This window comes from Protopterus annectens, chromosome 6.part0, assembly GCF_019279795.1.
Source record: "Protopterus annectens isolate FY-2018-M chromosome 6.part0, PAN1.0, whole genome shotgun sequence".
Taxonomy (NCBI): Eukaryota; Metazoa; Chordata; order Ceratodontiformes; family Protopteridae; genus Protopterus; species Protopterus annectens.
Window position 1 is genome coordinate 590,855,584 of NC_056737.1, and position 23,917 is coordinate 590,879,500.

The 23,917-nt window shown below is 41.0% G+C and overlaps 1 protein-coding gene across 3 annotated transcripts in view; it reads right to left on the reverse strand.

Annotated features, from left to right (window-relative positions):
- LOC122804421 overlaps nucleotides 1–23,917 on the reverse strand; it is a 246,200-nt gene that overhangs the window by 194,453 nt on the left and 27,830 nt on the right. For all 3 annotated transcript variants that reach the window (XM_044074262.1, XM_044074261.1, XM_044074263.1), the window contains exon 2: nucleotides 20,808–21,541. In XM_044074262.1, coding sequence (XP_043930197.1) covers nucleotides 20,808–21,489 — 682 coding nt within the window. In that variant the 5' untranslated portion in view covers nucleotides 21,490–21,541. The remainder of the gene's footprint in view (nucleotides 1–20,807; nucleotides 21,542–23,917) is intronic.

Genomic DNA, 23,917 nt, shown 5'->3' on the forward strand with positions numbered 1-23,917 from the left:
AACTGACAGTCACACACACAGACCTGAGCTAAATAGAGAAACAGATTATCCATTCCAAGATGCATGGTAGAGCCTGTGATTCTATTAAGTGCTGGTTGTTTTTGTCTTATCTTTATAGCTCTCCCAGCTGAGAAAAAACTCGAATAAGTTCAGAAAACATTTTCTCTAAGCCATTTCTCTTTTATTTGCTAGTGACATGAGAACAAGATATAGGACTGTTTACTAAACTAAGACCTTACAACATTCGATATTTTTTTCGTTTACTTGTTTTCTTTTAAAACGTGTTACTATATAAAGCTAATGGCCATAACACAGTCATTCTCCTATGCAAGAATGAGAAAAAGTACACTTTTTTGTAACACTACAGTGCCTACATTTCTTAAAACTGAACAAGGAGAAAAAAAGAGAGAAGGGAGAAAAACACAGAAAGAAATCAGAATCACATATTTATATTAGTATTCACATTACACTTAAAAATAATTGAAAAAAACCCTTTTATAACATGCAGAGAAAAATCAGGCATCACTTGAGTAATACTGTTCAGAAAAAAAAAAAGATAATTTTACTTGCACTTTACTCTTCCCTCCTGTTCCCCTTTCCCAAGTACTTTTTCTGAACATTAATGACGAAGTAGGGCATATGCTTTAGAGTCCCCTATAAATTTAACAAAGGTCAATATTTTCAGACTTTCTCGTTCTAGTCCTGTTAATCTCCATCTCCCAAACCCTGTCTCTGCTTCATCTCCAGTACACACTCGATTCTTCTAGTCAACTCCTGTGATTTATTTCCCCTCTTTTAAGCATTTTCCATTGAAATATTTAGAAAGGTTTCACTGGCACAGTCTCTCTGAACTGTATTACCAGAAGAACAAGAAATGGAATAGCCTGTTTTACAGTTCACGTTTTGTTGGACAAACTTTTGTATTTCTTCCTTAGCATGTACTTCAAAATAGCTGGGTACAGCAGTTTGACTCTCACACCTGCTTCTCGACATTCCCTTTCCCTATATAATGGAATAAATGTAATCCTCTTCTCCCTGGTGTACACCGAGTAGAGATTCTCCACAAATACTCTGCCATCTCCTACTTTTACTGCTTTGTCCTTCTGCCACAGTTTTGTTAGAATCAACTCTTCCCCTGTAACATATATAATCAATTAATAAGCTATGGTATAATATTTAAGTAGAGTGCACACTACCTGGACCCAAGTAACCTCCTCAATTTTGTCTCCTTGCTTATTTCACCTTCTCCCTCAACCCAAGACTCCTGTATGCCCTTTACCTATACTATTCTTTTTTTCAGTGCTTTTGCAATTATTCTGAAGTTAGTATTGAACTGGCTCAAACCGCAGTGACTGTTTTTCTTTCTCACCTGCAAAGACTGCTTAGTGAGTCTGCCTCCCCGATTTTAACTTCATTTCCTGTTTCAGGATATTTCGCCATCTAACTGGTGACATCCACTCCCCCTTCCCCACTCGTAAATCACTCCAGAGTTTACCAATACTCCAGGCTAATTTTGGCTCCATTAAAAAAAAAAAAAAAGAAGATGGTCCTGCATCCCCTGGCCCCACAGTAGTGTGCTAGTCATGCAAGTTCTGTTTTTTTTTTTTTTTTTTTTTTTTGTGATGTGGCAGACAGAAGAGATTACTATTCACCCTGTTATTTAAACACTATTACAGCAGTGAATGACCGAGTGCTTAGGTAATTTTTTATAGCTGTAGCATTCAGGCTCTCTGTGCCTTGTGGTTTCTTCTGTACTGTAATTTAACATTGCCAAAACTGGAGCTCCCAAGTGCAGCTGTTATTTGTTCAAAGTTTCCCTTTGTCTGGTACTTTTGGCCACCTACGACTTACTCAAGTATAATTAATGATATTTTAGCCTTCAGACAGCTGTATTGGTATTCTGTTACTTATTTTGGTACCATCTCAGCTACAGTACCTTCACGGTTATGGTAGGATACATGGTTTTGTTTTATTTCTGATTATTATTACTACCTTGACATATAAGCGACTCTAGGTCACAGTGCTGCAGTTATTGTAGCTTGAGTAATGTATTCACAGTTGTAATTTCTCCTTACTCCATTTTATGTAATTGGGAACAGGGGATTCTATACTCTGTGTGTACAAGGGTCTAATTAAGGTTATTGTTAGTTATCCTTTATACCTTTGGCTTTTACCCAAGTACTGCAGTGGTCACACTTGCATATCATAACTGCAATCTCAGGCTATCTGCACCTAGAGGAATGTTATACTATAGCATCTGGCAACTATTACTTTTTTGTAATGTAGTGTTCCATTGGTGTTCATTAACTCACTGTATGGCTTGTACCAGATACCATCTTATCACCGTTGGAAGCTACTCTTCTCTAGATTACTCTGATGATTGCACTTAGTTGAATTATATTTATTTTTTGTTTTCAGTTTAAAGCTAATGTAACCTACAGTTCTTTGAAGACTGCATTAAGGGCTATTATAATTGTTATATCTCTCCCTAAGCTTTCTTGTCTTTTTTTAGCCCCCACCATCTACCCATTACGCATTCTCTTTCACAGAGGTCTTGCTGGGCTATCTCCCCTGCACAAGTTCGCTGGCACCTGAACACTCACCAGACAACTTCTTGTAATTAATTGGGAACAATGTACGTGTTATAGGTGTTGGCCTTCCCCGAGTGCAATGTAATTAATAAGCTACGGTATAATATTTAAGTGGTGTGCACACTACCTGGACCCAGGTCAGTGGCGGCTCGTGATATCAGACTGCAGCCCCCCAGCTGTGAACCACAATGGTACAATCCAATAACTTCTCCTAACCTCACATAGAAAGTGAACATGGACTGCTGCCTTACCAGTCTGGATTCAGGAAGAAGGCAGCAGACTGCTGATGCCCCAGAGGTCTATGAGGTGCTAACCGCATAGACTGGAAGGGGATCAGACTTCAAGGTCAGCAGTCTTGGAATGCTCACAAGCAGGAACCGGGAAACCAGAAGTGTGCATTCCAGTGCGAACGCAGACGAGCTGATAATGAGGATGAAGCTGTGGAACATTTGGATTTTATTTTATCATCATTGCAGAGCCAGGTTTGGATTTTATCATCATTGCAGGTACAGAATGACGCGAACAGCCAAGCTGATTTATCATCATTGTAGGTAGTGTGTGTGTATGTAATGCCCCAGTTGATTTATACTTGCGGCCCTAGAGAGAACTCAGGATACCTGCTGGTGGTGGTTAGAGAATACCTAGGCTTGAACCCTGTACCCTGGGTGCAGGTAACAAGAGCCTGAATTCCCTACCAACCACCATTGTGAAACTTTTGCAGATTTTTGCCTCATATTTTGTTCTGTTCCTATCTGTGGTTTCTGAATTTTTAATTCCTTAAATAGCTGATGTTCCAGTGGTAGCATTGTTGCCTCACAGCTAGAGGTTCTCTGGTTTGATTCTTGGCTGGGGTGCCTTGTGTGTGGAGGTCTGCATGTCCTTCCTGTGACTGTGTGTGGGTTTGCTCTGGTGTTCTCCCATGTTACGAAGACAAGTGCCTGCAGTACATCTCCCTTGGCCTCTGCTGAAAATTGCCTTTAGTTCCAAGTCAGACTTAAAATGGACAGGCATTGGAATTTCAGACTTCATATTCTTCAGAAAGTACAAAGTAACACAAAACCTTTTAATCTAGCAATTTTCTAAGTTTAAAATATTTGAAATTTGTCCCAATTTTTGGGACTGTACTCTCCCACTGTTGGCTTCGTCCAGTTTATTTTTGCTAAGGTTGAAAGCTATAGTGAGAACTGAATTCACCGAATATGTTTGAGGGCTGTATTCCCCAATTACTGGCTTTGTCCAGGTGTTTTGTGCCAAGAGGCTGACAGGTATGGTGAGAACTGAATTCACTAAATGGTAGCCATTTATGTTTATCTTCCTCCCTTTCATAAAACAGCTGATATGGCATAGTGGTATATTGCGCTGACTGTTTTGCAAGGGGTCCTGGGTTCAGGACTTGGCAGTGAAATGTATGGTGGTAACATAGCATTTTATATTAGCAACTTTCCAAGATTATACAAGCAATGTTTAAAATGTGTCCCTGGTTTTTGGGCTTTTGTCCCCCCCCCCAATAAATTTTGGCTTTTTCCAGATTTCTTGTGCTGCGAAGGTGAGAAATACAGATGAGTGTGTTGAGTAGATTTTACAAGGAGCTGAGAGCTGCAGGGGAAGAGAAGTTTAGTGCTGCTTATGCTAATTCTGCTTGCATTGTTAATAGCGCAACAGGTAGTGTATTTCATTTTGATGAAGAAGGCTGTGGGTTCTACTCCCACACGGGTGGATGCTGTCATACTGAGACTGTCCTATTTGGCGAAGATGCAAGCATTATATTTCATTGTTTCATCTACAAATAAAAGTTGTTTGCTAGCAGCAACCTCTTCATTAGTTACAGATCTCTTCAATGTGGAATTATTTAGATGACCTTTACTTCTGCAGGGATTGTGCATATTTACTGATAATGGTGGATTGTAGAAGTTTGAATCAACTTTTATGATGGAAATGTTCTCAATTGGGCAGTTTTGTCATTACTGGTGCATGCATTTTGTTTCATTGTTTACTGGAAAAAATTTCAAATCAATAAATTTAAAACACCCTCTAACAACTGTACTGCATTGTACAAGGAATATAAAATTTAATACAATCAGGAAGGTGCATGACACAACACATGTATGTCTTGTGTGCAAAGGGCCTATCATTTGAAAACAGCCCAAAGTTAAACTTTATACAAACCATATGTATTTTCTTTTGAATGTGGATTTCAATGCTGTTTCAATGAATGCGAGTTTCAAGGGCAGAGAAGTTTTAATACAAAGTCTATTTTCATTGTGAGACTGCATTGCATTGTTTAGCAGATGTCTTGGCGTTTGTGCTGTAAAATACAAAATAAAACTTTCAAATGAAATCCAAATCATCGTAGATGTAAAGCAGTATGCACATTACAGTGTTTATGGTAAATGGGGCGAAATAGCCAAGTAATGGGACACTGGAATGGCTGCATGGGGGAGGCTCCATTCGACCATGATTTTGTGAGGGGGAAGGGTGACAAACTCAAAGACAGCCCTGGCTGAACTATACCTCTCTACTGTCCAGATTTTCACCGAATTAATAGATTTTTCCTTCTTATTTTTGGTTTGTTCCTCATAAAATTTGTGGTTTTCTGGCAAATTATTTAGGAATTAAGTCACCAAATAATGACAGACCGAGTTTCAGACTTCATAACCTTCAGAAAAATGCATGCTAAAGCAAGACCTGTTATTCTATCAACTAAGTTTATACAAAAGCAATTTTTAGTACTGTTTGTATGTTCCCCCAATATATTTGGCCTTGTCCTGATTTCCTGCATTAACAGATTGAGAGGTATGTACAAATATACTGCTTTATACAATTAGGCATATCCAAGCCTCTCAACTGTCCCTGATTTTGGCTCAAAATGTTGCTCTCCCTCTAATAATCCCTCGCAAAATGGAAATTTTGGAAAACGTGGAGGATTTACAATTAATAAATAACTAATAAATCAGAGTTATAGATTACTTTTATTTCAGAAATGCACGTAAATTTGTTTATTTTGACAGCTGCTCAAGTTAACAGTACTAATATTTTTAGAAAAAAAGTGTCCTTTCTTTGACAGGTTCCCAGCTGTATTGTGTGGCTATTTTATATTTTTGCATCACATTTTTGGACCATTTTTCATAAAATTGTGGTTTTCTGGCAAATTAGTGGCAAATCATTAAAGACTGAAGTTAGAAAATGACAGACATTTGAGTTTGATTTCATACCCTTCAGAAATTTAATACTAATGCAAGACCTACTATTCTATTAGAAAGTTTATAAGAGCAATATTTACATATTGTCCTTATTTTTGGGCCTTTGTCCCACTTTTATGCATGGCTTTGTCCAGATTTCTTGCTCTGAGGTTGAGAGGTATGAAATGTGTCAGGGCCATCACAGTCAGCCAGAGACATTTTAAACTGTGACATACCTGTTGCACCCCATTCCCCATGTAGTGACTCTGGATGTGTCCAAGCAAGGCAAGGAGCAGTTATGTAGTGTAAGTGTGCAGAGTACCCCCCCCCACCATCCAAGGTAGAAACAAGTACTACAGTGGCTTTTCATCTGTCCTTGCTTGATTTTGCAGAATGCTCTGGTTTTCTGTCATTTTTATACTGTTGATTTATGCTTTTTATTCAGAAAGTGCTCGTTGCTCTGTGTTTAAGTAGCAATGCTTTCATGACCATCAGGCAAGCTTATCTGAGATTGTAAGATGCAAGTAAGCTTTAATAAGCATACTGTTAAAGAATTACCAACATTTAAAGCCTTTTTGTTGTTGCCATGCAGAGAATACTTGCATAACTAGATAACATACAAGCCTTGGGTATTGAAATGCATATGACAGTATTTGTAATAAAGGACAGAATTACAGTATTTTAAGAAGCTCATTACCTTTGTTGGAGACTTGCAGTCATCTTTGCAGGCTTTACCCATAAACTAAACAGAATGCCAATCTATCATGTGTGGTCCATAACCTGTGTAGTAATCCAACAAGCAATTTATCTTGAGCTTGTTTCTGGTTTGCTGTTCATTTTTTATTTTGATCATGTTTTCCCCATGAAACAAGTAGATAGTTGTCAGGCAGCAGGTTTTTTTGGATGAGAAACATTTTTACAAGTGGGGGTATCACAGAGATTGCTACTTTCAGCATGTTACTTGGTACTTTTATAAAGCTGAAAATAAATTATAATTAGAACTGCAGTTGAAGGAGAAGTGGTTTGAGTTGAGTTCTGCTTGTTTTTCTCATACTGTGTTTTCTCATACTGGACTTTGACTGGCATTCCAGTATGTATTTAAAAAGTAGTGTTTTTCATTCCCGCCTGCAAACACTGCTCAATGGGTCTTGCTCAGTCTGTTCACCCTTCACTGCACTTGGGCTAACTTTGCTCCCCTACCCTACTCCCATTCACATCCACCCCCATATCAAATAAATGTATAATTACTTAACCACACCCATCATTAACCTCCACCAATCTCAGTTATCACCCAATCTGAATATCCAACTCTTTATTGCATAACTACTTACCTACCATTTAACTAAGCCCACCCACTCCACCTAAAAATCGCACAGACTCTCCTTCACTATATTTGTATAGCCCACAAATCCAAAATGTTAGCAATCTTACTTTACCCAGCCTTCTATCCCTCATAGCTAGCTTTACCTCCTCCTATCAACAGGAATTTCAGTGTCACTCTGACCATTTTAAAACCACCACACCATTACCATATAATAGCATCTCATCCTAACCACACAACTGTTTCCTTACAGTATAATAACCTTATAAAAGATCTCAAAAATAATAGCTGGCATAGCAAAAAAAAAAAAAAAAAAAAAGAATCTAGCCATGTGGAGATATCCACCCCAACTCTGGCCCTACTAAACCCCCCATCAACTCTTCTCCCAAAACTAAACCAAAGTATTTTCAACTTACCACAACACAAATCAGACCTAATATTTAGGTTGAAGAAGAATAGAAGCATCTTGAACAAATCCCCATGAACTACATGCTACTACTGCCCACTATTCACACTTGACATAATCCTACTCACTGAAACCCGGCTTAAAAACCAATGTTAACCATGACGAAGTACTACCTTCCTGGCTATAATATACATAGGGAGGACAGAAAAAACAAAAAAGGAGGAGGAGTAGCCATTCTCTACAAAAACTCTCTCATCTTAAACATATTTCATCCTACCACTCCTGACTTTGGCAAAGCTGAAATTACACTTGGAAAACTGAAGATCAACTCTAAAGCATCTTAACTTGCTTAGCATTTGCATACCCCCGGGATAACATATCTTCACTACAGCACATTCTTTACTGTGCTTCAACAGCCCTACCTCAAGAAACTATCATTATGGGGGACCCCAATATAGACGGGACCTCCTGTAACAGTAGATCCCCAACCATCCATCTCACCCTTCACAGTTCACTCAAATTATCCACTCACCCACAAGGCTAGACAAACCCACAAACAGAATCCTTCCTTGATTGGAAACCTACTAAACAGGCTGGCTGCTCCCAGTCAGCCTAAGCGACCATCTCTCAACCTAACTCCTCAGAAGAAAAACTCATCCAGAAAAACATACTAGCTACCTCACTGTTAAAATCTAAAAACAACTTCTGTCACTAAACACCAAGATCCACACTAAAGTCGTGTGACTGGCAACTGCTAAAACATCTCCCACTCGATAAAGCTGAAGAATATTTCAACTAAACATTTTTAAAGATCCTTGATGAATTAGCACCAACTAGGAACACAGGACTAAATTAAACTACGCAGCATGGCTATCCAAAGAGACAAAATTTCTTCTAAAACAGCGGGGTAAAGCATGGCACACCTGGCAAAGAGAGAAATCCCAGATAACAATATAAACTTACCAACTTAGAAACTTAGCTAAGAAAAAAAAAATAAACTAGACTAAATAAATTTCTACCATAGCACACAAATTCAACAGCAAAACAATCCTAAACAGTTCTGGGCCACTATCAACAAAATCCTCCACCCTGGCAGTATCAGTACCCAATCCCCTACAACCCCTAATAAATAGGGTTTCTATACAGAATAAGTTAAATATTTTACAGAATCCATATCGGCTCACAAACGATTTTCCAAACAGTCCTCTAGTAACAACTCCTTCTCCTTTCATCCAGTTCCAACATACCAAAACTTAAACCTACCACTCTGGCAGCTGATAAACTCCCAGAAGAATTCTTAAAAATAGCAGCTGATGCCACTGCATACCCTGTTTGCATTTTAATAAAGAGATCTAGAACACAACAACAAATCCCATCAATCTGGAAGACATCCCATATCATTCATTTACATAAAGGGGATAGCTCAATAGAACTTTCAAAATTTTAGACCCATAGCCATACTGTCCCCTCTATCTAAAATTCTTGCAAAATGCATTCATTCATACTCAAATGTCTCAACAATAACATCCTTTACAAATCACAGCATGGCTTTCATCCCTGCCACAGCACCTCCACCACCCTTCTATCCTTCATTGACATCAACCATTACAGGAATAGGTATCTAATAGTCTCCTCTACTTTCCTTGACCTGTCAAAAGGATTTGACACAGTCTCTCACTACAAACCTCTCAACATTAAACAGATATTAATGTTAGTTGCTCCACCATCACCTGGTTCAAAGCTTATCTTACAGGACAGAAACAAACAGTTCTATGGCAAAACAATAAAAAACATCTCCCCCCTACTGGGTGTCCCACAGGGATCCATTGTTGGACCACTTCTATTTACTCTTTTCACCAACTATATAATGCCACCAAAAATGCAGCCCTTGTCCAATATACAGATGATTTGACCTGAACATGTGCTGTAGCCTCTCTTCAACACTTAGTTAATTACCCAAGAAGCATTCTTAGAAGCTGAAAAATGGTTCTCAATCACAACTCATCCTAAATCCACATGGAACAAAAACAACTTATGCTCTTCTTCCTGGGTAAACCACCAGACCCTCCACATCCTCTCTCCATATCATCTGCTAACATCACCATCATTTCTCCAGTACCTCACACTAAGCTCCTAGGTGCGATATCGACTGTTCACTGAAATTTGACCTGCATATAGCCTATACCATCAAAAAGTTCATAAAAAACTCTGTAGTCTTTAACGACAAACAGTACCTTACAAATACTACTTAGCAAAGCTGAGTAAATTTCAGTAACTAAGTTTCTGTTTTCACACTGGGAGAGACAGAATTAAGCTTTTAATCAATGTGCAGCCATCTTGGAAGTAAAGAAGCCACATACAATGGATTTTCTCCAGTGCAAAAGTTGTATATGGCTAACTGGACTTTAATAGCAAAGTAACTATATATATATATATATATATATATATATATATATATATATATATATATATATATATATTTATTTATTTATATATATATATATATAAAATCTAAAATAGCAGAGAGTAGTGGTGAATAGGGACCTATATTTCTACTGGAAGCCCAAATTTAAAATCTCTTCCGTTTTTCTTGTAAACTTTTCTGATCAGATTTTTTTGTGGAGGAAGTCAAAATATAGGCCTTAATCGGAAATGGAAAAAACAGGTGGTTGAGAGCTTCAATAAGGCATCTTCGACAGGTGACAGAATATATCTGTCAAAGGGTTCAGCACCTATAGTGAATCAGATGTGGTCAGAGGAAGGGAAGCCACACATGTTGAGGCCAGAAGTGATCAACGAGGATCAACAAAGCCTTGTGCTTCACACTGCTTTCTGCATAAACTGTGGTATCAGAAGAGTGAAAGTATAAGCATGAAGGAGACCAGGGGACAAGTGTGCACCAGTGAGTCCCTCTCAGATTCACCCTCTAGAGGGATCAGGGCAAAGTACCAGCTTAATTTGGTGCTGGAGTAGAAGGCAAAAAGAACACAACAAGGTTAGCCACAGAAGCTGAAGATCTGTTCTGCCACTTCCAGGCTGAGGAACCACTTGAGGTAGAAGAATACATCTGCTTAACTTGTCCATTAAAACACTAGACTTCCCTGGTATGTGTGCTATGAGAAAGTGGTGGAAGACATCGCCCACTGCCAAACCCTCACAGCCTCTTGACACAATGGGTAAGAGACAGTGTTCCCTTTGATTTTTGATGTACCAAACAAATCCTGAAAAGGCCTGCAATGCTAAGAAGGCTGCCAGGACATTGATGTGAAGACTGGCATCTGTCAGAGACCATGTGTCCTAGGCAGTCTTTTCAAAGAAATGTCCCCCACCTCAGGGGGAAATTGTCCCTTGTCACTGTGACCTGGGGGGAGGGAGAACAGACTGTCAAAGTTTGAGACACTACTGCAGGGTCAAACCACCAGTGTATATAGTTTCTGCAAATCCACGTGAGGGACATTGGAAAGTTCATGGGAGATTCCTGGTGGAAGCAATTACGACAACTGTCCAGAGATGGGAAGAATCCCTGCAGTCGGAGAGGAGTTGCAAATACTGTTATGCACTTGAACACCCACGGAGGTGCCTTAATCTAAAGGCATATCATGAAAAGAACTAAAAGTATGTGCTAATGGAAAGCAACTTGCATGGTGAAGGCAAAACATCTTTCTGGAATGTCAACAAGTGCTACTGTAGCTAAAAGCACTTTTATAAGGCTGTTGGGAAATGAGCTTACCTTTTAAGATATATTTCTAAACACAGAAAACAAAGAGAAAGTTGCATGTTAAATAAAGGCATATAATGGTCTGCATTTATTAGTATGGTCAGACTAAAACTTTTATAATACTTTAAGATCTCACCTCTTGAGCTGTCCAATATTCATAGGTTGGTACTAGGCTATCGGTCCTACACAAGCCTAGCCATAACAACTCCCTGGCTATTTCTTTCCATACTATTTACTTCCCTGGACCCCTGTCTAGTTACATAATTAATTTCTAGAGAGTTATTTTCACTTCTTGTTTGCGATCATTTTTTAAAGGAGAACTGGAAACAAAGCACTGTTGCCTCCAATGAAAATATGGCATCTTCCCTGTAAGTGACGAGAGGAAAAGGGATCTAAAAGTAAAGTGTGGGTTGGAATGATCCTGGATGGCTAAAACCTCTTGCAAGGAATACTGCATTATAATGTCTCCCTGTTCAGGATGGGCACTGCAGCTGCAGTGATATCTATGACCCAATTCACCAAAGTTTCTTTGCTCAATACTGAGTCATAACTGATGCAGAAGATGTAACTACAGCTCAGCACTCCATGTAGTAGTTTCATGAAAAACAACCTGCTATGTTCATCAGTAGTCTGCAGTTCCACCAGTCCTAAGTTCAGTACTTCAAGATTAAAAGTATAACAACTCTACAAAGACAGCTCTTGATGCCAAAAATCAAACTATTCTACATAAAAAACAGTTGCAAATATATGGGTCATTATGCCCTAACATACAACTATAAGGAATCCAACTGGAAACTTTTAAAATAGTCCAAGATTATCTTGCCGATTCATTATTAAACTACAAGACTGAAATACAAAGTTCATTAAATAAGGTTAGAAATAAGTTACAAACTGGGGCTGTTAATGATGATGAAACCACAAGAAGGAATATAATAGTTGGCCGCACGTTATACCACATTACATTTTCTCCAAGGGGTTCTTCCCTAGGTTCTTTTTAGCCCTATGCTTGCCAACCATAAAATCTCTTCCCAATGGGCTTCAGTCCATTCATTCAGTCATGGTTAGGATCCACACAGAACCAGAAAGGCCATCATTTGGGCAGCCATGAAGACTGTTTTTGCTCTGTTAGCATCTCTAACAAAGGTCATTTCTAATGTCCCTAGCCCCATCTGTGGATGGGGCATCTACAATCTAACTCATCATGAAGTTTGAACTGCCTTTCTCATATGGATGCACACTTCCGCACACCCATTATAAAGACTACAGGATCATAGGAAGTTACTAGGCTAATGGCCTTAGGGTGCTTTTAAGCCTAGCCAAGTTCTTAACCTTATTTCCACATCAGCACCTATTGCCCTTGCCCAAGAGAGAGAGAGACAGGTAGAACCTCCGGGTGAATTTACAGTCAACCATCCAATTGTCCAGACTGCATTTGAAGACGGCCAATGAGGCTGTTTGAAATTAAGTAGGAGTCTCTTCCAAAGGTGTGTTAACCTGTGGAAGGCAAATGTGTCCCTCCAGCAGGTGTTATTAATGTCGCATAACAGGTTAAGGTATTTAGAGCAAGTAACTCTGGTACCATTTGACTTTTGGATAGGAAGCATTTCCAGTAACACAGGGTCAGAGATTGCCTTGCATGCAAGACAGAGATCACCTCTGAATAGTCTGCATGAAAAAGAATAACGTGATAGGGATTTCAGACAATCCCCATAGGACAGATGGTGAAGACCTTAGACATTTTCTTTGGGAGAAACCTCTGTAGTTTCCCCAATTGCTGCAGATGCTTAGAAAGGTACATACCAAAAGGGGCACTGTATTCAATTATTGGCCTGATGAGGGGAAGAGTACAGGAAGGTTATAACTTCTTTTTTTCTGGAGGCTATGCTCTTACTTATGAGATGAGCAATACAGTATGCCCTTCTTATCACTGTGGAGACATGGTGGTCAAAGGTAAGGTTGCTGTCAACAATCATTTGTTTAAGAACCTCTTGTAGAATGTTAACATCATTTGGAGAGTCTATGACTGCTCCCAGTTTGCAGTCATCAGCAAACTGTCAAACCACAGACCTTTAGTTTTTGCTTGTACTTCAGAAAAATAGATTCCAAACAGAAGAGGTCCCCGGAGTGATCTCTGTGGAACACCACTGGTTGCACGTGTGCCGCTGGAGGTGGAGTCCCCTATTTTGACTATACGAGTTCTATCAATGAGCCAGTTAGCAACCCATCTAACAATACAGGGCTTGATGCCTAGGTGGGTATGTTAATGATGCCCGAGTGGGGGGATAAAGTGAAAAGCCTTGCTGAAGTCCCAGTAGTATGTATGTACAGATTTCCCCTCGTCCAGGGCTTTGGCGACTGTCTGGAAGACGTCCACCAGGTTTAACAGGCATAATCTCCCTTTGACAAATCCAAACTAAGTAGGCTGAAGTGTTTGAAGATTACCTATATCTTGGTCGATAAGATCCATGATGACTTGCTCCATGGCCTTGCAGACAAGGCTAGTCAGGCTAATAGGTCTACAGTTCCTAGGGTCAGTGGAAGCACCATCTTTGCGCAAGGGAATAAGTATTGCCGTTTTCCATTCAGCTAGTATGAAACTAGTACTTACACTAGGACTGAAAAGGAGTACCCCATGATCTTGCCAATTCATGCTGGAGCCCATGTAGGTGCAGCCTGAGATATTATCAGGTCCCATAGATGCTGTGTTTTTGGCCTTAGAGAGGGCATTTACGACATGCTTTTTATAGAGATACAAGGTAAGGGACAGTGTCATGGGGTACTTGTGGTGGGGACAGGGGAGTGAAGTTTTCACAGAACCTGTTGGCCAACAGATTTAGCTATGTCCACATGCTCAGTATATGTGGTATCATTAACTACCAATTCTGCACAAACCCGGGCCTTTCCTTTTAGGTGATGGATGTAACTATAGAATGCCTTGCGATTCTCCTTTGTTGAGGAAGATAATTTGGACTCTTAAGTTTGCTTTGGAGGACTTCACAAGAAGTCTTATTTGCTTGTTTAAACTGAGGAAGGAGTGTTTCCAGTTTAGGAAGGCTTGCTCCATCCTAGTCTTAGACTCAAACAGTAGCTTAGGAAGCTGATCAACAAAAAACTCCACACCACACTAGGATTTATATTGCTATCCCTCTAAGAAGGGATTGTGGCATTCCAAGGCCTGTTCCACCATTGTCCTCTATTCACACACCAATTCACCCCTGCCACAGCCAGTCACCTGAGCCAGTTTTCAAACTCCAACTGCCTGAGCTGTAGTTAGCGCTTTACCAGTCTACACTTTTGCAGCCAACTTTCCACACCAGGCACATGGAGTTTTTTGAAATACTAAAAACTTCTGCAGCATAGAGAAAGTGGATGTAATCACGAGGTGCTGTCCTCTGGATGGGACATTAAATCAAGAATCTATCAGACCAAAATGGTGGTAGCTCAAGTGGATGTAAAAGATTATAGGGAACTTGATTAAAACAGTAGGGAAACTGTATGGGTCCTGGTCAAGTTTATTTTAGTCAGAATGAATACAAACTCTGGTCTCCCAAGAAAACAGTCCCTCATCTTATGGAAATAACCAGGTCACTGAAAAGAAGCATTAATGTAACCTTAGGGAGCAACTTCCAACTTCAGTACATGGAATAAAAGACTATAATATGTTTAGATTGCTAAAGAAGCCGATATATGGTCTTGAATGTGTATTATTCTACAAAGCATGGAAAGCTGTGCCACTTTAGTGAAATATCCTAATAAGTCTTAAATAATTCCTAGTGATGCGAGAGGAACAACTTCAGACAGTACTCAAGTACTTTGTAATTAAACAACCTAACTGCAAACTGAAAGGAAGGATAACAATTACAATATCAGCAATTAAAAAACATTATGACAGACATTTCATTTTAAATTAGACATGGTGTGACTGCCTCATGGCCACTTATCACATGGCATTCTCATTTCATCTGGAGGAAGCAAAATGAGACAGACATACAATGCACACTTGTGGCATAATGGAGTAAACAGATTTAACAGTTGCTAATGGACTGGTTTGCAGTCTTCCACCCGATGCATACTGAAAGACTCCAGCTGCCCCGAAACCATGAACAGAATAAAGTGGATATTGGAAAATGAACAAATGACAATGGAAAAAAAGAAGTTATGTCTTACCATAACATTCCATCTGAGTTGTTTCATCTTCCTTATTCATTACTCTTGGGAATTCGGTTCCGACCTCGGAACCAAGCCAGCCTTTTTTTCAAGCCCGCGTCAGCCACAAAACCCACGAGCTAAGATTTTACCCATTATGCCCTTCTCCCCGTTACCTCAGATCTAGTTTGCAAGTTGAAAAAATGAAGCCGAGGCTACCTCTGGCCAGACATGACCTAACCAACTGAAGGAAGGACAAATGAGATCCACCAAAAACCTTCGGAGGGGGAAGGTGGGTGGGCCGTAATGAATAAACGAACATGAAAACTCAGATGGAACGTTATGGTGAGACATAACTTCTTTATCTGATGTTGTTAATCTTTGTTTATTCCCTACTCTTGGGGCAGAGTCCCCAGCTATCTTGTTCCCTGGGTAGCCCTATGGAAGGACATTTCGGAGCACCACAGAACCAAACGCAGCTCTGCCTCTGGAGGCCAAGTCCAACTTTGTAATGAGCAATGAAGGTATGAGGCCTAGCCCAGGTCGTGGCTGCACAAATGTCATTCAAAGATGTTCTCGCATGGAAGGCTGCAGAAGTTGACACTGATCTTGGAGAGTGGGCCTTTACTCTGCCAGGTACAGAGATACCATTCTTGCCATAAATTATACTACAATTTCTCAACCAAGTGGCTACATTAACTTTTGAAACTGGACAAGCTAATCTGGATTCAGAAAAGGACAAAAACAGCTGGTCAGATTTTCTATCACATTTAGTCTTGTCTATGTACATCCAAGGTATGCAGGCAATATTCTCCTCTGTTAGAATGATTAGGGAAGAACACTGGCAAATCAATAGTCTGATTGGTAGAGAACTCAGAAACGACCTTGGGCAAGAAGGTCGGATTGGTCCTTAATCAAACTTTGTCTTTGTGAAAGATGAGGTAAGGGGATAGACAAGGCCTGTAATTCAGAAATACGTCTGGCAGAATTAATAGCAACTAAGAACAGAGTTTTCCATGACAGACACTTTAGATCACAGGTAAATGTAGGCTCAAAGGGAGAAGATGTCAACCCTTGAAGGACTTAGGCCAGGTCCCAAGGTTGAACAGGTTCTTTGAATGGAGGCTTTAGTTGGGTTATGCCCTTCAGAAAGGTCTGTGTGACATTAAGGAAGAACCCTGGAAGCCATTATGAAAATTAGAAATCGCAGCCAAATGAACACAAACTGTGGAGGCTGCTACCCCCAATTTAAAAAGTCTGAAAGATATTCAAGCACAATAGAAACAGTGGCTGTAAAAGGGACCATTTGTTTATCTTGTAGCCAGAGAAAAAACCTCTTCCATTTACTGCGGTAGAGTAGTCTGGTGGAAGATCTATGAGAGGCAATCAGGATGTCACGCACAAGGGAAGATTGATCATGCTGCCTGGTAATCATTGGAAGTGGATAAACCAAGCAGTCAGTTTCAGGCTGGATAAGTTTGGATGAACCAGATTCTGCGGGTGAGAGATCAGCTCTGGAGTTGGACTGAAAATCCATGGTCGATCTAGCAGATTACCACAAGAAGGGAAACCAAACTTGTCGAGGTCAATATGGAGCAATGAGGATCACTTTGCTCTTCAACAGACATGTTTTCTTGTGGAACGAGGGGTATCGGAGGATAGGCATATACCAGACCCGAGGGCCAATCGTGGACTAGAGCATGTCTTGGGGACTGTCCCCAAGGGGGGCGTCAGGGCAAAGTAGTTGCTGCACTTGTGATTGGATGGGGACGCAAATAGGTTGCACTAGCTGCCACTAGAGGATTGAGAGACCACTCATGAGGCTGTAGACTGCATCTGCTCAACTTGTCCGCTATCACATTGGATCTCGCAGGAATGTGCATTGCTATCAGAAAACAGTTGGAGGCTATCGCCCATTGCCATATTCTCATGGCCTCTTGACAGAGTGGGTATGACCTGGTTCCCCCTTGTTTGCTGATGTACCAGACTACTGCCATGTTGTCTGACTTTTGCAATAGTCCCTGATGAAAGGATTGATTGGAATGCTTGCAACGCTAGTAGCACCGCACCTCAGTTCTAGGACATAGATATGCAGATGGGCCTCCGTCTGTGACCAAGTGCCTTGGACAGTCTTTCCATGAAACAGCCCCCCCCCCCATCCAATCAGGGAGGCGTCCGTGGTCACTGTGGCATTGGGCTGATGAGAGTTGAAGGGGCGAGACCACTGGTGAGGGTTGTTTGACATCCACCAGAGCAAGTCCCATTTGCAAATCTTGGTTATTCAAATCAGAAAAGATAAGGGGTGATGGGATGGGTACCACTGAGTAAGAAGCAGCCACTGAAGAAGCCTCATGTGTAGCCTTGCTAGAGGGACAATGGTGATGGAGGCTGCCATCGATCCCAGAAGCTGAAGAACTGATCGAGCGGAAGCTAGATTTTGCGAAAATATTGCCTGAACCTGTTCTTTGATCCTCTGAATTCTGTGATCTGGAAGGACAGGCTGTACAAGTCACTGTGTCCAGAATCCCTCCAATGCACTCTAATGAGGGACTCAAAGTAAGGTTTGACTTCTTCCAGTTTATCAATCTTCCAGTTTATCAATATTCCAAGCTGCTGGAGTGTTTAGGGTGTTAGTTAAGGCCTGATCCAGTAGACGTCTTGTTAGGGCAGTAAATGAGCCAGTCGTCCACATAGGGAAACACCTGGAATCCTTGAAGCCGCAGGTGAGCTGCGACATCTGCCATGCACTTTGTGAACACTCTGGGGACAGTCCAAAGTGCAGTACACGAAACTGGTAATGACTGCCTCCCACCTGGAAGTGAAGATATCTTACTGAGCACCTTTATGTGGTAGTATGCGCCTTGAAGATCTATGCAGCACATCCAATCGTCTTTTTTTCAAAAGTGGAAGTATAGACTGAACTGTGACCATCTGGAATTTTGATGTCTTTACGAATTTGTTCAGAGCGCTGAGATCCAGAACTGGTCTCCAGTCACATCTTTTTAGGCACCAAAAAGAACCTTGAATAGAAGCCGGATCCTGTCTGGTCTGAGGGACTGTTTGGATGACTCTTTTTCGAAGCAGCTCTGATATCTCTAAAGCTGCGGCTTTCCTCTGACTGGGGGGTATGTTGTGTAAGCTTCTGGGTAAGGGGGAATGAATAAGAAAGGAATATGGTATCCTCTGGTGATGAGCATTTGCACCCAAGCATCTGTGGTTATAGTTTGCCAGGCAGAAGGGTACAAGGAAAAATGACCCCCCGACTACTTCCAGAGGAAAGCAAAATCGGGCTGCTCCTCATGAGCGCTGATAGGGCTGTCCAGAGAAAGATTCCCTGGAACCTCGGTTTTGCGGACCTCCCCTGCCCCAAAAGGGGCACCTTCCATTAGAATCCTCCCACCGCCTCTAGGGTAAACCTCAGCCTGAGGGTCAAGGAAAGGACCCGGAGACTTTTTGTGCCACATTTTCCCACTCTTCTGATGCCTAGACTAGAACCGCTGAGAAGATAATAAACGAACACCCACGGCAGATGGTGTCTTTGTCCTGTTCACATCTGGCCAATGTATCCTTTACCTTGGAGCCAAACAAAGTAGTGGTCTCAATAGGGGCATTAAGGAAGGAAGCCTTGAAGGGATCCGCAAAGTCACAAAGATGCATCCAGGCATGGCGTCTCAGGACTATGCCTGCACTCGCAGTTCTCGCCACTCCCTCAGTAACGTGCAATATCAAAACGCTTTGAGGAATTGGAAACAGATTCTGGGGGTCGCTGAGAGGCCACCTTATTATAGACCTAATCAGAAATTGCTCTTGCCAAGGTCTCAGAGTTTGGACACCAGGTCTCTGTGTAGCCTTGTGAAATGTGCCAGGTAGTTCAAGGACCTAACAGCAAAGGTCGATTACACGAAGACTCACTTCCCTAATCTGTCCACCGCCCGGGAATCCTTATTGGGCAGGTGAACAGCCTGGCTCTCCACTGCCAGTTCCCTCTTTGTAGCGGCAACCACCACCATGGCGTCTACTGGGAGACCGGTCGACCAATGTGGGCAGTCTTCTGGGGGAGAAAGGATTTTATCCGGCCTATGAGGTACGGCCTCCACACAGAGCAATTTCTGATTAGGTCTGTAATAAGGTGGCCTCTCAGCGACCCTAGAATCTGTTTCCAATTCCTCAATGCGTTTGATATCACACGCTACTGAGGAAGTGGCAAGAGCTGCGAGTGCAGGCATAGTCATGAGACGCCATCGGCAGGTGAGGTAACCCAGGAGGTAGGGGGCCGGGGACGAAAAGCCTGCAGGAACATAGACTTCTCTGAGAAAGGGTTAGAGGACTTCCATTCACCTCTCTGCTTTAAAATTTCGAGGATGTCACCAAAGGAAACCTAATCAGAAGGTGAATGTGGGGACCCCTCCCAGTCATCGTAATCTGTGTCTTCAGTCACTGACTGTTCCATGGAGTCCATGTGCTTCCTATTACATGTAGTCTTGCGGTGGACTTCCTCAGAGGGAGACACTGGGGAAGGCTGCAAGGACGGGGTCTCCAGGGGGAGAATGGCCCAAGACTCTTGTACCCAGAGTCCAGGGGTTGCAACTTGAGACAGCTAAGGCTCAGGGAAGTCTCAGACAGAGGCGGCCGAAAAGCAGTGGCCAGTGTCCTCTCCAAGGCCAGGAAGGTAGGCCCACCCGAGGAGGGATGTCTTGATACCTCCACAGAGGTCGAGGAAGTATAGGTAGGAGTCTGTGGAGAAGGGTGATCAACTCCAGAGGGGAGAGACACTTTTGAAGGGGCAGGAATTCCTCTGGCCAAATGCAGCTGGTCTATAAGACGCACCACATCATGTTCAGAAAGGCTTCTGGTAGACCTCATTGAAAACCCTGAAGGCGATTCGGGCCTGTCCAAAAAAAGGGCTAGCACTACCACTGAAAGAAGAGGTAATGTCTGCACCGAAACTGGTGGTGTTTGTATACAACGATCAACAGTGTGGAAGATTCCGAAAACGGTGTTGTTAAAATTGGAGTTGTCTGCACTGAAACCATCGTAAAAATCGATACCAAAAAGGTACAGGTAATAAAGAAGAAGAAGATACGACTAAAAGTCAAAACACTAAGAATTCTGTGAGAAAAAACTCAAAAATTATCAAAATATACACTTAGCTGTTGAGGCACGACTCAACATGACTGAACAGTAATGCGGCAAACTAGATCTGGGGTAATGGGGAGAAGGTTATGATGGGTAAAATCTTAACCAGAGAGTTTTGTGGCAGACACGAGCTTGAAAAAAAAGGCCGGCTCGGTTCCGAGGTCAGAACCGAATTCCCAAGAGCAAGGAATAAACTAAGATTAACAACATCAGATTAGAAGTTTTTTGGTAAACCTGTTCAAAATTCTAATGACTACAAAGCATAACTTTAAAATCAACACAAACTCCAAAATACTTTTAATATTCTTACCTTTTTGTAGATTTTCTCTACAGTCAAGCAAGGTGAAGCAAGAGGACAATCTTGCTTTGTTCATTTTACTTACTGTAAGCGACAGCTCCTTTAGTTTTGGCAATCGGAACAAGACATACTGCAGAGCTTCTTCAGGTAAAAGCCCTTCCTTAGTATGAAGGGTTAGTGCCTCAAGATTCTTTAACTGTGCAATACAAATTAAGGCAGGACTGCGTATGGAAGTTACCTTGCACAAAGTTAGATGAGATAACTGTCTAAAACTCACAACATCCTTAACAATTTCTGTGTCTATTAAACCTGAGCAGCATTTTAAGTGCAGTTTCTGTAGATGTACAAGTGATCTCAAGCCTTGAAGTGTGTCTTCTTTTAAGTTTGCATCAATAGTTACAGCAACAAGATTTGGCATTGACTGAGTAAGCTTTTTCCATTGCTTTACTCCTGCTTTTTTCACTTCCACAGAGCATATCCTCCTTTTCCGAAGCATTTCCCAGAATTTTAAGTTTAAAACACTTATATTTCTAAGGACAACAGTGCTATTTTGCCACAAAGAAGGATGATCTACAAGGTCTTTAAAGTATCTGCAAGTTGCACGGACATTAGCCTTATCAGTGGGTGAAAGGTATTTAAATACTTCGGTAAGTATTTCCTGAGGTAACAGAAGACAATGAGGGATTGGTTTCATCACTAATGAATGGCAAATCTTCAAGATTTTCTGTTAACAGATGACAGCATCACTGTGGAAACAAAAAGCATTACACTTTGTGAGCTAAACTTCAAAGTCAGAAAACAATTTAAAAAGCTTCTGTTCAATTATTTTTAGGAATACAATAACTTCAATTTTCTATGATATTTGCAAATGAAGCTCACCAATAATCTGATCAATAGAGTGGCAAGTTGCAATTGACAAGGTCGCATGTGGAGTGCATGCAACAATGTGGCAAGACCAACAAAGTGGTAGTATAAGGTCAAACAGGAACTGAAAGTGAGAAGTATATTTGGTTGCGATACATATGTTTGTCTGTGTTCTTCGGTATATATTAGGCAAATAAACAGGAAATTAACAAGTCTATCCGTACAATCCAACACAGTTATGTCCCTATACATCATTGGTGTTTGTTAGGAAGTTTCTACAGGCTTTTTTTTTTTTTTTTTTTTTTTTTTTTTTTAAAAGTTTGGGTATTAACGTCTACATCTATGCATCAAACACATGGGAGGGTCAGACCTGCGGTGAATTTCCGATTTTCCATCCATTGGTCAAAGTTGCACTTAGATTGGGTTAGAGATAGACTCTGCTTCACAAGAATGGGAAGCTTGCTCTAGAGCATGAGATCCTCAGAGATATGTACCGGTCTCACCAACATGTCTTACTTGTGTCACAAGCAAAATTTAGATCCTTGCATCTAGTGGTTCTGATGCTGTTCCTTTTATGTGCAAAAGGTCCATCAGAGCTGAATTAGAAGATGCCTTGTATGCCAGGAACAGATAGTCTCTCAACAGCCAGTAGAAAACAGTATAGAGAAAGGGCTTTAAGGTGATCTGTACAGGAAAATGCATTTATATCCTGCATTATCCTGGTAAGACACCTTTGTGAGCATTCCAACGGTTACTATGGTCAGGTACATGTTGAAGTGGGCATTATACTCAATGAGGAGTCTGATAAGGGCCGAATAAAATGTCACTATGACTTCCTTGAACCTGGACGCCCTTAGTTATAAGTTGGGCAACATAAAATTATTTTTCTAACTACTTTGGCCACAAGTTGGTCAAGGGCCAGATTACTGTCTGCATATGCTCCAAGATCCCTGACTAAATGGGTTAACTCTTATGGATGTTTTATCAATGGAGTAATTAGCCTGGGTGGCAGTTTTCCAAAAGGCAGTATAGAGCATTTCTTGGCACAGAGTTTTTGTCATGGACTTTGGTGCCAGTCATTTGGCTGTGTGAAACCCTCCTGCAAGACGTTTGCATTATGGGGGAAATCTATGATGACTGCATATTGGAAGTTGTGAACTTAGTCAGCCAAAGCCCTTGACATCAGCCTTTAACTCCAAGTAGTAGATGCCAAACAGGAGCAGTCCCAGGACAGAGCCCTGAAGTACCATGCTGGTGACTGGTCTCATAGGGAAGACCTCACCAAGCCTGACTTCCTGAGTTAGGTCTGTGTGAGGCAGCTGGCAATCCAGCAAATTATATACGGGTTTATGCCAGTTTGATGGGTTCATCAACTGTACACCAGTGGGGTAATTTATGGAACACCTTAGCCAGGTCCGGGTAGGTAGTATGCACCACTTTCCCCTCATATCATGCCTTGGTGACCTTCTCAAAGTCCACCTGGTTTGGTAGGCATGACCTTGCTATAACAAACCAAAACGGGCTGGATCCAGTGTCTGAAGACTGCCTATGTCTTAACTGATCATTTCCATGAAAATACGTTCTACGGCTTTGCATGTTAGACAAGTGCCTGTGCCGGCTCACACAAATATTTATTTGCATTTATGTCTCAGAATGGGATAGGGGAATAGCACTGGGAACTCTGGAAGAAAAGGTAAAGAAAATAAATCTTTCCAGAACAGAAAGGCAGTAATGAATAGTGTGATGTAAACTGCAAGACATGGAGTTAAGGGAACTGAATGCTAGTCCTCTTTTACAAGGGGCACTGGAAAGGCCACACCTAGCGCACTTCTTACAACTGTATAAAAGTCATACCAGTGGAACACAAATGGGATGGTCAAGGCCAATTTAGAAAATTATATATATATATATATATATATATATATATATATATATATATATATATATATATATATATATATATATATATATATATATATGATGCTAAGACAGTTTGAACTGGAGTACAGACTGAGAGCCCCAAGGACCCGCAAATTCTGAAATTATCCTAACGGTCACGTAGCAAAACAGTTACTATACTAGTGATGATTTTGCAGAACTGCCTTAATGCTTATCTCATGAACTGTCTAGTACTTACCTATGAACGTATAATGAAAAATACATTGCAGCTACCATGTAGTAAAAACACAAACATAAATCTTGCTCTCTCAAAACACAACAAAATATCAACAATTTCAGTCAAAAATGAGAACATGTTT